Below are 17,520 nucleotides of genomic sequence, written 5' to 3'. Positions count from 1 at the left end.
TATATACTGTCTACTATATACTATAGTATATAATGTCTAGTATATACTATAGTATATACCGTCTACTATATACTATAGTATATACCGTCTACTATATACTATAGTATATACCGTCTACTATATACTATAGTATATACTGTCTACTATATACTATAGTATATACCGTCTACTATATACTATAGTATATACCGTCTACTATATACTATAGTATATACCGTCTACTATATACTATAGTATATACCGTCTACTATATACTATAGTATATACCGTCTACTATATACTATAGTATATACTGTCTACCATATACTGTAGTATATACTGTCTACTATATACTATAGTATATACTGTCTACTATATACTATAGTATATACTGTCTACTATATACTATAGTATATACTGTCTACTATATAGTATAGTATATACTGTCTACTATATAGTATAGTATATACTGTCTACTATATACTATAGTATAGTATAGTTTGTACTTATTGAGTTTGGAGTGGATAGTTAGTTAGTGGGACATTTACAACATAGACTTACAGTATATAAGGGGTTCTCAACCTTGGAGCCAGGACTTCATTTAAAGTCGTGAGACACTGGGCGGGGGTCGTAAGAAAAAACTAGGATTAGTTTTTAATCAATTTTTGCTTATTTTTACCTTTTTTCTACAAATCCACCAAACTCACCATATTTTAATCTATTTTCATCACTTTTTCTTGTCATATTTTTGCTCCTTTTAATGTATTTTTGCTACATTTCTCCAATTTCTGACACGTCTACATCACATTTTAATGACTTTTCTACACATTTTTTCCACTTTCCAGACATGTTCATCACTTATAAACCCTTTCTACCACTTTTACACCTAATGTCACATATGTTGACACAATATTGTCACTTTTAACCTCTTTTCACTATATTTCATGATTATTTTTTGCCAATTTAACCACATTTACAATTTTAATACTCATATTTTGCTAGTGTAAACTAACTTTTGCTACTAGTTTAAATTCCATTACCAACAATTTCTAACTTTTAACCAATTTCTGTGTTTTTAAAATCCCATTTCACCTTCTTTTCCACCATTTTTGGTCACTTTGAACCATTTTATTAGTGATTAAAACCAGTATTTCCATCTTTAAGATGACTATAATAATAATAATAAACGTTCCTGGATAACAGTGGATATTATTCAGATGAATAAATAAATGTGGTTATTACAGATTCATAGAACAATAGACCATCATTTTACTGACTTTATGGATGGACCCCAAAAATCTCTCCTTTATTCCCCCTTATAGATGGTCCTGTCTCCACATGACTGTTCTTCAATGTTCATGTCTGTGTTCAACCACCTTCAGCTATAGTGGGGGTCCCTGCTCTCTGGAACCTTTATTTTGGAGGGTCTCCGCTCTCTGGGACCTTTATTTTGGAGGGTTGAGGAATGAACAGGTTGAGAACCTCAGTCCAATATGTCTTAACATTTTAATGTATGTAAAATATACTTTCACTGTATGGATAACATAAAACAGAATGTGATTTCAAAGCTAAAAAGTCCTTTAAAATATTGACACAATCTCTGTAAAACACATCAAAGGCACCAGAAGAAGAAGAAAGAACTATTTTATGGTTATAATCAGAGAAACTCTCATCAAGGCACAAAGCTGGGATTCAAACTGATGACCTCTGTAATAAAGTATTCTGAGTGAGTGCATAGTAGTGACTGAGGAGTATCTGCTTCACGCCTCCACTGTTTTATAAATGTGTTCTAAAACCTTCTAAATAGATCTACGTCTAACAAAACACATTGTTTTTACATCATTTCTAGTCAAAATCACAACTTCTGCTGCTTTTGGTTGTTCTAAATCATCATGTGTTAAAGTCAAGGCCAGGGGGCCAAATCCAGCCCTTCAGAGCATCTGATTCGGCCCGCAGGAGAAAGTGAAAATATGAATCATTGTGTAAATTACCTCAAATTATTTGACAAAATCTCCCCAAATGTAATAAAAATTGGTTAAAAAAATAAATAAATGAAAGAACATTTAAGTATCTGTCACTTATAGATTAGATGTTGATTCCTTCTGTACTTAATGACTAATTTATAACTGACAGTACAAACATGGGTACATTTATGTTGAAACTGTTTGTTTTCCCACCTAAAACCTGTGGGAAAATGATGTAAAAATCTACTAAATAATGTATAAATCAGGCTGAATGTTTCACTCCAATAGAAAACAATGGATGTTTACAGGCAGTGGGGCCGTGTGACATCATCAATCACATGATTTCTAGATGGAGGAACACAGGCTCTAAAACTGTAAAGTTGTGCTATTTTTAAATGAATATGGTGCATAATAATATGTTTATTAGACATAGATCTACTAATAAGGACATTATAAGGTTTAAAGCTACATTTATAAACCAATGGAGGATCTATTTAAGGTGAACTCACAGCTTTACACAGCAGCTGTTTGATGTCATGTGACTCAGTGTCAGTGTCCCATTGGCCGCTCCTCGTACGTGCTGTATCTCTTCACGTGTATTCGACGGACGCGCTCCCGTAGCTCCGCCCCTCCTGGCCCGTCCTCGTCCTCACTGTGAGAGCCACAGGTGGTAAAGCTGCGGCGCGTGGCCTCCAGCAGAGAGTGGTCTGGTAGTGGTTTGGTTTCATAGAGCATCACGTTCAGCGTCTCCTCATAGATACGAGCTTCAGGAAACTCCACCTGACAGGAAACAATTACAATTACATTTGTAATTACCCATGTTCAATTACAATTTGATTATGATTACAGTCACCTGCATTTTTTCCCAATTACAATTAAATTACAATTATTTTTATCCTCAAAAAGTAAATTACAATTATGTTCTGACTTACAATTAATGTAAATTACTGATCCTTTAATAAATAACTCTTATTAAACATAACCTTCCTCTTGTGTTAGCTTTCTGTTAGCATCTCTAATGCTAACAGAAAGCCTATTAAATCAGCTGTAAAATACACTAATAAATATTATTTATCATCTAATTAGTTTCTCATCTAATGATTACTTTAATCAATGAATATATTGTATTAATATTTATGGTGTGGGTGCTTTTTCTGTCACTGTACTCATAGATTTATATATATTTAACTGTTCAAATGTGGGAAAGCTTAATATGAAACATATTTTAATAATTATTAACTACATATGTGTAGAACTGTAACATGGTTCAGCAGTTTTACATTTAATTCAAATTTTTTTATAGAATTTTCATGGCAATTACAATTACAAAGTCAATTATCTAAACTAAATTACAATTTCATTACAATTACAACAGCAACATCAGTTATGTGATTACAGTTATAATTGACCCCAACCCTGGGTGACGAGTCATGGACGGATGCTGCTGAGCAGAGCTGGGATTTAAAAACCACACAAATAGTTAAAAGTTTTGAATTAGAGTGTGAAAAAAAACTGTTAAAAAAGAGTTCAAAGTGTTAATATTAGAACAATTAGTTTGAACTGGTAAATAATGGTCACGACAAATGGTGAATGAGGTTAAACTGGTAAAAATCATCGTAAAATACGATGAAAAGAGGTTAAAAGTGACAATAATGGGTCAACGTATGTTACATTAGGTGTAAAAGTGGTAGAAAGGGTTTATAAGTGATGAACATGTCTGGAAAGAGGAAAAAATGTGTAGAAAAGTCATTAAAATGTGATGTAGACGTGTCAGAAATGTGAGAAATGTAGCAAAAATACATTAAAAGGAGAAAAAATATGGTGGGTTTAAATTGTTTATAAAAGATTCTTTAGTTTGTTGACTCCTCCCTGTGTCTTGTGACCCTAAGGTTGAGAACCCTGGTGTTCTGATCACCTTGGTCTGCTTCTTCTCCGTAGCGTAGACGATGGAGGTGCAGCACACCTCAGATAGTTTGCGTCCCTGGCCGTAAAAGGACCAGCAACAGATCTCATCTCCGATCACGTCTTTGATGAATAGGACACGCCCATTGAAGCTCAGAGACAGCCTATCAAACAGCTCGATGTTCTTCAGCAGATTATCATCAGAGTTACTGTGGAGGAGGAGAACAGAAGGTCTCACATGGTCTCAGGGTTCTAAAGCAGTGGTTCTAGTCCCCTCTTTGTCCAACTACTACATTTTGCTTAGAAAACTATAGATCATAATGATGGAATAAATGAGTGATAAAAATCTATTTTCATTCAGTAGAAATATCAGGCGACCCCACATTGGGTCCCGACCCCAAGGTTGAGAAACACTGATTTAGTGGCTCCTGAATGGTCATCTCACGCCTGGTCTGGGACCGAGAATGACACTATTTGTCTCTCACTCACTCCAGTACCCCCTGTAGTGTAATTACGTACCCCTAGGGGTACACGTACCACTATTTGAGAAACACTGCTCTCAGGTCTCCTCACCTGGTGTACGAGTACTTGTTGTTGCTTCTGTTGTAGACCAGCTTCACCACAGGCTGGAGGAGAGAGAGAATATAACAGAAACATGATTATTTCTATCAAATATTAACTTTATTAAATCCATTCATACTTATTAATAATTATTCATTATGTATAACTTAAAGAAAAGCCAAAATATGGTTATTATGATAAAGTCTGTGCTTTGAAAACACAGAACCATATGTTGTAAATGTTCATATATATTTAGACTAAATGATCAACCTGAGCATTAATACAGTGTTTGTGTTGTTGTGTTTTTTTGTGTATTCTTTTTCTGTTCAGTTTATTTTTGTGTATATTTGTAGTCACTGTGTGTTTTCTGAGTACATTTTCTGTGTTTTTGGAGAAAAGACGTGTTTTTTTTGTTTGTTGCCCTTTTGTGCAATTTCTGATGTTCTTTGTATGTTTTTATCATTTTGGAATCATTTGTGTGTGTTTTGTAATTGTTCTCTGGTTTTGTGCATTTCTGTTGTCCTTTAGTGTATTTTTCCTGTAAAGTATGTTTTTGTGTATTTGTGCTGTCAAATTGCATTTTTTAGAGTTATTTTTGTGTATTTCTGTTGTCGTTTGTTAATGCTGTGGGTTTGTAAAGTCCTTTTTGTGTTTTTTTGTCAACCTTTGTTGTCATTTCCTGTCACTTTATATATTTTCTGATTAATGTTGTGTATTACTGTCATTGTTTTGTGTGTTTTCTTGTTTTTCATTTGTCTTTTACTGTATTTTCCTACAATGTTGTAATTGTTTTTATTTTCTAATATATTCTTGCTTGTGTTTAGTGTATTTTTGTGTTATTTTGTATGTTTACTTTGGGGGCTGCATGTGGCCTATGTCTGATGTAGAGCGTTACATTAAATAGTATGAATAGTATGTGAGAAATACCAGGATGTATAATATATGGGGACATTTTTAAGTCTGCACGGTGGTCACACTAGTCATACTCACCTGTCCCATGATGCATTGGGAGCTGAAGTGAGACATTATGTCTAGGGTTGGGCATCGTTTGGATTTTAAAGATTCTGATTCCGATTCTCAATTTCAATTCCTGTTCTAAACAATTCTCACTTCTGATTCTTTGACTAGGATATTAAATTAACAAAGGTTTCCAACTGTAACTGTACAAGTGAAACTTTCTGAAATAAAACTACAAACAAGTTGTCATCAGTGTAAAAACCATAGATCTACAGGTAGATGTGAAACTAAATAAAACAAACCCTGGAACAGTCATGTGACAAATCAATCAATAGTTCTTGATGATTATTATTATTATTCTGGATACAGTGGAAACAGAAACTATAAAAAATAGTTATATTTTAAAGTTGTTTATATTGTTTGGAACATATTACTGTATATATAGTCTAAAGCCACAAAAAAGCACCACTTTAAAAAGAAAACAGACTAATATTATATATATTTATATTAGACCTCTTTACATGGAGTATAAAACAAAACAACAGAGGAAACTTTAGATATTTTTGAATCCTTAAATCTGTTAATCAAAGTAAAAGTACACCAACTACTTTCTTCTTTATGTACATAAGTAAATTGTATGACTGTAAATAATTTATAAATTTTATATAAACGGGTAAATGTATGAATTGTTTATATTGTAATAGTTGTATGGAGTGCACGTGTCAATAAAAAATAAATTAATTAAAAAAACAACTCCCCCGTCCGTCACTGTCCACATTTACATAAGAGGTTTAATTCCTCTTTAAAGCAGAATAAAAGTTAATTCCTCTTTAAACTAACCATGTAAACACTTAATTCCTAATGCTTATTTAATTCCGAATTAAACTCAATTCTGAATTAGGTGGCTGGTTTATTCCGATTTTAATTCCAAATTTGATAATTCCTCTTTTTTTTTTTTTAAACACTTTACTTGCTTAATACCGCTTTAAGTTCATTTGACTCATTCTGCGCTTGTGGCGATGACGCGCTGGTGACGACATAATCCAAGATGGCGGCGGCCTGGACTACAGCAACACTATTTAATAAGAGCCTTAAAAGACATGAATATAGTGAAAAGAGTGAATGGACAGAGACATAAAGATGTAGACTTTAACACAGACTTATTAAACACACACACAGACTTATTAAACACACACAGACTTATTAAACACACACACAGACTTATTAAACACACACAGACTTATTAAACACACACAGACTTATTAAACACACACAGACTTATTAAACACACACAGACTTATTGGATGTAAAATTATCTGTGTTCAAATTAGGGGACGGATCTGGATAAGCATAATGCTTTTTTCCGTCGCCCTTTCCGGCATGAAAAAGGACAAAAAAAAAAAAAAAAAAAAAAAAAAAAAAACAATGATGTGATTTTGAATGTCAAATGAATTTCTGTGAATGCAACCATGTCGGAAATGAACTGAATAAATAAAAAAAATAATAAAAAAAAATAAAAAACACACAGACTTATGAAACACACACAGACTTATTAAACACACACAGACTTATTAAACACACACAGACTTATTAAACACACACAGACTTATTAAACACACACAGACTTATTAAACACACACAGACTTATTAAACACACACAGACTTATTAAACACACACTTATTAAACACACAGACTTATTAAACACACACAGACTTATTAAACACACACAGACCTCAATAAACAGAACAGGCTTCACCGGCCGGCTGGCACTAGGACCCAGAGGCAGAGTAAATGCATCCCCTGTACTACATTCACAGACTGTAAAATCACCAGTTTATAATTTTACCAGTTATTAGAGCTACTGTCTTTACCAGGGAGATAATATTTATTACTGGTGATTGTTTTACAGAGTTTTACTGAGATTTTTACTGGTGATTAGTTCATATCTCTTACATCCACGGTTCAAACTGACACCATAGCAGCACGCGCACACGCAGACACACGCAGACACACGCAGACACACACAGACAGACACACGCAGACACACACAGACAGACACACGCAGACACACACAGACAGACACACGCAGACACACACACACACACACACACACACAGTGAATCTAACCTTGGTAGAGGTGTGAATGAGCTTCTCCTCTTCTTTACTGGAGGTGATCACAGGGATTCCACACAGAGGCTGATCAATACTGTCCTAAAAACAAACAGTTCACATGGATAGAAAAACATGATGAAACCTGTGTGATGATCAGGAGTCAGCAGGGGGCGTCGCCCATGTCGGCAGGTTTCTTAGCGACTAACCTGTAGCGTACTATATGTTGGTTTCTTTTATTCAGGAAATTTACTTTGATCTCCTGACATGTTTCAATTGACCTGCTAATGCTAGGGTAATGCTAATACTAGGGTAATGCTAATGCTAGGTTAATGCTAATGTTATTGCTAGGTGCATACTATGGTAATGCTTGGCTAATTCTACTGCTAGGCTATTGCTAATGCTAGGTTAATACCATTGCAAGACTATTGCAAATATTAGGTTAATGCCATTGGTAGGTTAATGCTAAACCTTGGCTAATGCTAAGTTAATAGTATTGCTGGGCCAATGGTAATGCTAATCTTATGTTAATGTTATTGTTAGGCTAATACTTATGCTAATGCTACAGTAATTTTAATGCTATTGCAAGGCTAATGTTAATGCTAGATTAATGCTAAGTTAATTCTATTGCTAGGTTGATGTTAATGCTAATGCTAGGCTTATGAGTTCTTTCTAAATACACAGCAAAGCAATCAGCAGGCACCTCTGAAGAAGACTGGCAGTTGACAGTAGAAACATGTCAGGAGATGAAAGTGAATAAAAGAAACAAACATATTATTTAAAACGTAGACATAATGAACGTGTGTGATGATGAACCTGTAGCGTGTTGTGACAAAGCTCCACCAGGCCCTGGATCAGGTAATACTTGGCCTCAGCCATCAACTCCTGGATGGCCTGACGTCCTTCAGGCAGGGTCACGGTGCTGTCACGCAGGAACGACAGAATGCTGCTGAAATGCTTCCCACTGCGATCGATCAGAATCCAACCTGGAAGGAAACGACATTTTAAAACAAAACCAATCAATAACTTCATTATTACAGCTTTAGTTATCAAACCTCTACATCGCCATTTCAGATCCAATCACTCTCCACTGATACTGCTACTACTTTCAGCTAATACCTTCAACCTTTGTAGCATTTTCAATCTTTTTCAGCTTTTTTTTTTAAACTTTATTTAGATTGTTTTGAATCCTTTTAACCTTTTTAATATATTTTCATTATATCTTCTGCATTATTTCACACAGGGTTCATTAGCGAGGCTAATTCTAGGCAAGTGCTAATGGTAGGTAAATGCTAATCCAGTGCTCGATTAAGGCTAAAATAATTTTAGGCTGATGCTAATTCTAAAAATATTGCTAAGTTAATGGTTAGCTAAAGCTTGGTTAATGCTTAGTTAATGTTATTGCTAAGTTCATGCTAGCTAATACTCATGCTAGGCTAATGCTAGTAGATGCTAATGTTAAGTAAATGCTAATTTCAGGCTAATGCTAATGCTGGGGTAAGGCTAGTTAATGTGAATGCTAGGCTATATCTAGCTAATGCTAGATTAATGTTAATGCTAGGCTAATAGTCATGTTAGGTTAATGTTAACTGCTGTTAATTATAGCTAATGCTAATGTTAAGTAAATGCTATTTTCAGGATAATGTTAATGCTGGGCTAATGCTAACTACTGGTAATGTTAATGCTAGGCTAAATCTAGCTAATGCTAGATTAATGTTAATGCTAGGCTAATAGTCATGCTAGGTTAATGCTAATTGCTGTTAATGCTAGCTAATGCTAATATTAGGTAATTGCTAATTTCAGGATAATGCTAATGCTGGGCTAATGTTTGCTAATGGTAATGTTAATGTTAAGCTAAATGCAGCTAATGCGAGATTAATGCTAATACTAGGCTAATATTGATACTAGGCTAATGCTAACTTATGCTAATGTTTGACTCATGCAAATTTTATATAAATTTTATGCTGATGCTGGGCTAAGGCTAGGCCTAATCTAGCTAATGTTAATGCTAGGCTAATATTAATGCTAGGCTAATGTTAATACTTGGCTAATGCTAGGCTAATGCAGTGTTTGATGATGCGGGGCAGCATTAGCATCCTAACTTCTATTATTTTCAGGGAATACAAATATTGTAGTTTTTATTTGATTTCCATCTTGGACACAGATTTAATGACTCGCAGAGAGACGTGATCACCTTCTTTATCTGTGAACACTTCCTTCTTCCCACTGAACATGGCTTTCAGCATGGAGCTCTGCCTGGTGAGCACCTGCAGCGTGGTGTAGAACAGAGCCCCGCCCACGTTCAGCCTCACATACTTGTTGCCCAGCCCCACGGCTCCTCGATAGCTGCAGGTCTTAGTCCATGGGGGGGTGAGGGTGGGGTGCTGAGGTAGGCAGCTGTCCCCAGACATATCCCTCTGGAGGTAAATCACCACCCTGCAGACGGACGTCCGGAGGTCCCCCGCCGTGGTGACCGTTAGTGATGGCGACGCCACAACCTCCAGATCATTCCTGGCCAGCAGAGAGGAGAGAAGTAAGTAAGTAAACTTTATTTGTATAGAGTCACAAAGTGCTTCACAGTAATAAAACAAAATGGAAAAAAAGGAACATAAATACAGACAATGACTACAATGCTTTTACAAACAGATGTGTTTTAGGCACTTTTTGAAGATATCCACGGAGTCCAGGGAGCACAGGTGGAGTAGGAGTTAATTCCAAAGTCGAGCTTTGAATGATCGAACTCCAAGGGTTTTAATGTGTCATTATGTTGTCATGGTTACTTTTAACACTATTTTATTTTTTTCAGTGAAAATGTGCAAAAACACTAATAATAAATAGGAAGTTTTGAAGCAAATAGTTTTGACTCAATTTGTCCTGAATGATCAATATTTTCTGATGAACATTTACAGCAACTTGATTTTTCATCTCTACGTTTAATTTTGATATTAACTGGGTAGAATATCGTGATATCGTATCATGACCCAAGTATCGTGATACACATCATAATGTAACATCCTTTCCAACACTCAGCTCTATAAATAAGCAGCTCTTATGAACTAGATGTCTACAGTGTTGCTCCAGTGACATGGACTCAAAGATCACCCCTAAATTCCTCAGCTTTGTTCTAAAGGAAAGGCTCAGGTCACCCACGTTGTGTTTGATAGTGGGAGGAGCACTATCTGGGGTGATGATAAATGTCTTAGTTTTAGCAGAGTTCAGTTGAAGACTATTATCACTTACAATGGTTCACGTGTGTGAGACAGTTAAAGAACTCAGTTAGTGGACCTCAGATAAGAGGAGGAAACAGTCTGAGCTGATGAACCCGTTTAACAGGAAGTCTTCATCTCACACGTGTGTTTGACCCGTAACGTGGACGAGTCAGAGGACAGGCATCAGTGACAGTGGAAAACAGCTTCCTGTTAGCGTCATGCTAAACGAGTCCAACAATGTCCTCCTGCTTCAAGGCTACAACGTGTGTGTGTGTTCGTCCAGAATTTTATGATGCACAGATCAATGCTGACACTGCCGACGTAAGAAGTATGGCAAGCCGCTGTAACCATGTGACTGCCTCATGTAAAGGTCCAACAGATCTGGTTCACCATTCAAGATAACATGGACAGATACGTTCTACATCCCTTTTTCAAAATAAAAGCATCTCTTGTCTTCTGTTAGGTTTTTTTTTTACCTCTTTAGTGGATAGGGCTCTTATTTTGAAGTTAACAGGAAGTTTAGTCCGTAGCACAATGGAGGGTTTCTGTATTTATTGTTTATTTGTCCCATCCGTTTCTGTTTAATCCAAAATAAACAGATTAATAGCCGTTGTTTTAATGACACGTTGACCTCTGAACTGTCGTCTGCAGCTTAAACATGTAAACATGTAGAGCTCACTGTGATTTAGAACAGACTAAACACAAATGAATCATTCTCACCCCCATACTACCTAAAAACATCCAGATTATGTTTATTTATTATAATTATTTCATTATAATTACAGTGTAATTGTTTTAAATCTGTTACTGTTGTAATCATAATTAAATTCTAATTGAGTTCATATAATTGACTTTGTAATTGTAATTGGCATGAAAATTCTATAAAAATTGTCAATTATAATTTAATGCAAAACTGGTGAACCATGTTACAGTTCTATGTACAGTTCTATACATGTAGTTAATAATACTGTATGTCGTTAACTATTAAATGTTTCATATTAAGCTTTCACACATTTTATCATTAAAAAAATGTAATCTAGGGGTATACAGACAGAATGTTATTTATTGAATGAGCTAAAGATGTTACAGTATGATGTTGTTCTGTTGGCTTCATCAAATCAGGACCTTCAGCGTGCACTGGGGTGGTTTGCAGCCGAGAGTGAAGCGGCCGAGATGAGGATCAGCACCTTTAAATATGAGGCCATGGTTCTCCACCGAGAAAAGGTGGCTTCCCCTCTCTGGGTTGGTGGGAGGTCCTTGCCTCAAGTGGAGGAGTTCAAGTATCTCGGGGTCTTGTTCACGAGTGAGGGTAGGATGGAGCGTGAGATCGATAGACGGATCGGTGCAGCGTCAGCAGCGATGTGGTCGCTGTATCGGACTGTTGTGGTGAAGAGGGAGCTGAGTCGGGGAGCGAAGCTCTCAATTTACTGATCGATCTACGTTCCTACCCTCACCTATGGTCATGAGATTTGGGTAAAAGATCGTGGATACAGGCTGCCAAAATGAGTTTCCTTTGCAGGGTGGCTGGGTGCACCCTTCGAGATAGGATGAGACGCTCAGTCACCCGGGAGGAGCTCTGAGTAGAGTCGCTGCTCCTTCACATCGAAAGGAGCAGCTGAGGTGGCTCGGGCATCTGTTTCGAATGCCTCCTGTTCGCCTCCCTCGGGAAGTGTTTCAGACATGTCCTATTGGGAAGAGGCCTCGTGGGAGGCCCAGGACACGCTGGAGGGACTATGTCTCTGAGCTGGCCTGGTGTCCCCCCAGAACAGCTGGAGGAGGTGTGTGTGGATCAGGAGGTCTGGGCATCTCTGCTGAGACTGCTGCCTCCGTGACCCAGCCCCGGATAAAGTGCAAGAAAATGGATGGATGGATGTATTCTTTCAATCAATAATATTATTTTATACAATTACAATGCTTTAATATGAGGTAAGTACACATGTACTGTATATATTCATACATATCTGATTATACCAATATTTAGCATTGTCATGTCTTTTGATGTTTCAGTTTTCAGCCATGAACTTTCATTGTGGTGAATCTCTAATACTGTATATATTGGAGCTGGGTGATATGGACCAAAACCCATATCTCAATATTTTCCTCAAAATGGCGATATACAATATTAATCTCAATATTTTTAACTCAATTAAGTCTTTCCAAAAAGACAATTCTGGATTAGATTTGCTGATGCCACACAAACACATTCATTAACAAACAGCTGATCAATATGTTCAACTTTTGGCTTTTCTAGGGACAGCACGTGTGAGTGAGTTCTGTAGTGTAGCTTGTTTAGATGAAGGTCTCTACATGTTTATAAAGGATCCGAGAGCAGGACGTAGAAATCAAACTCTATAGTGACACCACAGGGGGTTAGTGGAACTGCAGCCATCAGCTGTTTGTTTCTCACACAACACAGCTGATTAGTTACTGTAACTAGAGGATGGATACCCGACCAAACCCTGAGGGGTGGGGTTCAGACAGATATGTAGAAGTGGTGGTGGTGTTGGGTCACATGGTGTGGTTAGCATGCAGCGTTCTTCATTTCCTGCTGCAGCTGAATAATGCAGCTTTAACTGTAACACTGAGAACAGGATCCCAGAGCAGGGGAATAACTACATGGATTATCATCATCTTTCATACATTAATTATATAAATACATCGCATGGGTCCTTTACGTGCACTGTGCCCCTGTTTGTGTTTCACTTTCTCTTGTTACTGTGACATTAACAGTTGTTTGTTAATAACATCGGTGTTTACCACTAAAACAAACGTAAATATGTCATTTCTTTAACAAATGAATAAGGTTTTCACTGTTGGGTCGTCCTGATCCCTCTCCCACTGTGTTTGAGTTTATTTTATTTAAAACAGAAACAATACATACTGTATTAATGAACATATAGATTATAGCCAACGGCTAATTTTCCAACTTTAGTCCCTTTGGCAGGTTGATGCCCCAACATAAGATAATGAAATCAATAAAACAACAGTTTGTCTTCATGGCCAGTATGAGAGGGAGGATTAATTACAGAGAGAAAACGTGTCTTTGAAAACACAATAGGATAAAACTGTGACACAGTTATTTATTTACTCTCCGTTCATGTGACAGTTTACTGCAATACATATGCACATGCCTCTGGGTACGTCGGTGGAACCAAACAGTAGTTTAGTACACTATGCTTGTCTTCTTTCAGTCTCCAAGACGTCTTCTTCTCATTTTCCTTTATTTCTGGTAGCGGGACGCCTTTCCAAGCTGTCAAGTACGTGCACAGCGTCATTTAACGTCACGTCCACAGGAAACTGTACTGCTGTTAGTACCCGTAACACTAACAGCAGTACAGAATGTATCACACAATCTTTTCAAGGCAATAGGTAGAAATATGTGTGGCCTCATTCTCTTTGGTTTAGAGCGCGTCATCACCCATTAGCATTAAAAAAAAACTTAAAATGAATGTTTTTTTTTTTTTTCTCAAATCCTGCCCAATGCTCCTTTAAAAACAAAATTACTTTTAAAAAAATCATACTGTTATTGGCGATATTCTAATTTTCTACATCGCCAAAATATTATGATATATCTTGAATCTGGATATAATGCCCAGCTCATATACATATATATATTAGGGATGCTCCGAATATATTCGGCTGAATATTGCAAAAAGAGCAACATTCGGCCTACGGTTTAGTGAGTTAAAATCAAGGCTGAATAGTAGCGTGTGACGCAATCAAACAACGCGAGTCAAAAAAGTGTGTGCGAATGCTGCAGAATCAGCTGCAGTAGCTCCTCCTTTCCACACACAAACACATCCAGACTCTCTCCTTACCGCTCTCACCGTGTAAAAGTTGGAAACCGTCCAATTCCACAACCGAGTCCGTTGTTAGCGCTGTGAGCCATGAATCCATAAACATCACCATTGTTTCCTCCTCAGTTTACAAGCGATACATGGTAATAAAGTACAATATATATTCTATATTAAACAGCAGTGTTTGTTTAAACTGTTACATAGTTGGAGAGGGAGGAGCTCACATTCTAGGAGGCGTGTTAGGTGACGTCACCTGCCAACGTGGGTAAAATCCGTTTAAATCTGACTTTTTACTGAATATGTAATAACAAGGGAGGAAACAGAACTTTTTACACTTTGTTCCTCTGAATGAGGCTAAATGATGTTTTTCACTGTAGATAAACCATTAGATAGTCATTTATTCATCATACCTCACCTTTAATGTGCTTTAGTTTTTTTTAATGCATGTTTTGTTTTAATTGAAGGCCTAATATAAATGAAAAACTTTGTTGTGCTTTTTATGAAAAGCAAAGGCTACTGGAATATTTAAAAAAATGTCATAATATTCAATAAACATGTACTTTCTTGAAAAAACATGTCTAATAATGTATTCTAGGCTATTTATGCACTATTAAAAAATTAGTGAAAAACTTAATAACCGCATTCGATATAATTTGATATTTGGCCAAGCGTTTATATTTTATTCGGTTTCATATTTTAATTTCGGTGCATCCCTATTTATAACCTATTTTTAACACACACACACACACACACACACACACACACACACACACACACACACACACACACACACACACACACACTAAAAGCTAAATAAAAAGTTTAATTCGTATGAATGTATATGTCTAATCTAGACAGATGCTAACGCGTTTAGCATTCCGTACATCCAGGATTATGAAGTCTCTTAAGTAGACCAACATGTTGTTGTTGTTGTGTGTTTGTGGCCCTTCTTCTTCTTCTTCTTCTTCTTCTAACGGAGCCTCCCTCCCTCCCTTACATCAGTCAGTTCTTACCCGTCCGTAGGTGCAGTCTGTCCGTCTGTCCCAGGAACAGCGACACAAAGATGAAGTTTACCAGTACGGAACCCGTCCCAAAGGAGAAAAACACACTAACACCGTTACTTTACACTTATTAAAGTGTGGATAAAGTCATCAGCTCCTTCCGCTACTACTTCTTCTTCTTCTTCTTCTTCGTCTTCTTCTTCTTCTTCTTCTTCTCTCAGCTCCGTAGGGTTAGCGTTAGTATGAAGTGTAGCTCTACGGCTCCCCTAGCGACACCTATGGAGAATGCACCCTTCTTCTTCTTCTTCTTCTTCTTCTTCTTCTTCTTCTTCTTCTTCTTCTTCTTCTTCTTCTTCTTCTTCTTCTCTCTTTTCTTTCTTTCTCTACGCTCCCTCTCCTATTCACCTTCTTCTTCTTCTTCTTCTTCTTCTTTCTTCTTCTCTCAGCTCCGTAGGGTTAGCGTTAGTATGAAGTGTAGCTCTACGGCTCCCCTAGCGACACCTATGGAGAATGCACCCTTCTTCTTCTTCTTCTTCTTCTTCTTCTTCTTCTTCTTCTTCTCTCAGCTCCGTAGGGTTAGCGTTAGTATGAAGTGTAGCTCTACGGCTCCCCTAGCGACACCTATGGAGAATGCACCCTTCTTCTTCTTCTTCTTCTTCTTCTTCTTCTTCTTCTTCTCTCTCAGCCAGTAGGTTAGCGGTTAGTAGGAATGTACTCTACGGCTCCCCTAGCGACACCTATGGAGAATGCACCCTTCTTCTTCTTCTTCTTCTTCTTCTTCTTCTTTCACATGTGGCCCCCAAATTAAACGTACAAAATGACAAAAAAAAAATAAAAAAAATACACAAAACAAAAGCAAAATTACATTAAAAGATACAAAGAATTACAGCATTGTAGGAAAATACAGTAAAAGACAAAAGAAAAACACTGAAAATACTGCAAAAACACCTGGAAACTGCAACAAAAATATACAACAACAATAATACAAAAAATTACTCAGAAAATATATAAAATTACAAAACATTACAACAAAAGTACACAAAAAGACATTAAAAAAACATGAAAAATGACTGTGCAAACCCACAGTACTAACAAACAAGAAAAAAACAACAACAGAAATACATAAAAATTACTCCAAAAAACGCAGCTACTGTGTATTTTACACACACTTTAATAGACATAATCAATAACTAATTCTAGAAAGAAAAAAAGGGAAGTAAAAATAAAGCTTATATAATAATGCAAAAATACTAGTATAGTTTCTGGGCGAAAATAAAGTGTACATAACTTACAGTATGGGGCCCAGCAATATAGTATGTACCAAGGGCCCAAAATGTGGTGCTACGCACCTGCTAGTAATTAAAATAACAGTAATAATACAATTATAATAGCAATAATGTTGAATATGTCATCATCATCATCATCATCATCATCATCTTCATCATCATCATCATCATCATCATCATCATCACCATCTCTAAATAAAGACCTGAAAACACGTTTCCTGATTGATTTTGTTTTATTTATGTCTGTCTGTCAGCCCTACATGTGTGACGTATGTAACAAACACGTCATTCCTCTGTAGACATTAAAGCTGATATGTTATGTTTCACTCTTTTCAAATGCAAAAAAATACCTAAATAGTCTTTTACTATGGTCTAGACCACTTTTTTTATGGTTTTTTTTTTTTTTTTTTTTTTTTTAGCAATGAAAAAATCCACCAACATGAGCTATAAATAGAATAAAGAGTATAGTAGAGAGCCGTGGATCCGCTCAGTTAGCGACAGAGTCACTACTTTTGGTCATTGAATTTTCCTTTTAGAAAAGAAAATTGAAAAACAAAAAAACGAGTGGTTATTTTGATTTCCGTTTCTCAAACTCAAGGCATATTTCGTCATTAGAGTCAAAAAGGGATAAACAAACAATAAAAAACTGGTTGCAGAAAAGTAGAGGCGTGGCTTATGGTAGATTGCAGAGACGTTTCTCATAAACTCTGGACATCAGCTGTAGGAGCGAGTTGTCCTGTACCAAGATGGCCGC

The 17,520-nt window shown here is 36.5% G+C and overlaps 1 protein-coding gene across 1 annotated transcript; it reads right to left on the bottom strand.

Moving 5' to 3' along the window:
* Positions 1–2,298: 2,298 nt before the first annotated feature.
* Positions 2,299–15,764, bottom strand: tnfaip1 (tumor necrosis factor, alpha-induced protein 1 (endothelial)). Its single transcript, XM_028464694.1, has 7 exons — positions 15,493–15,764; positions 9,668–9,984; positions 8,290–8,459; positions 7,492–7,575; positions 4,419–4,471; positions 3,859–4,054; positions 2,299–2,723 (listed from the first exon to the last, which is right to left on the bottom strand). Exons 2-7 carry the CDS (start codon positions 9,882–9,884, stop codon positions 2,493–2,495), a joined length of 951 nt encoding a protein of 316 aa, XP_028320495.1. The 5' UTR covers positions 9,885–9,984; positions 15,493–15,764; the 3' UTR covers positions 2,299–2,492.
* Between the last annotated feature and the right edge of the window lie 1,756 nt (positions 15,765–17,520).

This window comes from Gouania willdenowi, chromosome 13 (assembly GCF_900634775.1).
Source record: "Gouania willdenowi chromosome 13, fGouWil2.1, whole genome shotgun sequence".
In the NCBI taxonomy this organism is placed as follows: domain Eukaryota; kingdom Metazoa; phylum Chordata; class Actinopteri; order Blenniiformes; family Gobiesocidae; genus Gouania; species Gouania willdenowi.
This window is presented reverse-complemented; position numbering and strand designations above follow the sequence as displayed.

Coding starts and splice junctions, on each gene's coding strand:
- tnfaip1 (XM_028464694.1), bottom strand. CDS start 9,884: ATGTCTGGGGACAGCTGCCTACCTCAGCACCCCACCCTCACCCCCCCA. Junction 7,576..8,289: donor TTTGTCACAACACGCTACAG/GTTCATCATCAC, acceptor GTTTGTTTTTAG/GACAGTATTGATCAGCCTCT. Junction 4,055..4,418: donor AACAAGTACTCGTACACCAG/GTGAGGAGACCT, acceptor CCTCCTCCACAG/TAACTCTGATGATAATCTGC.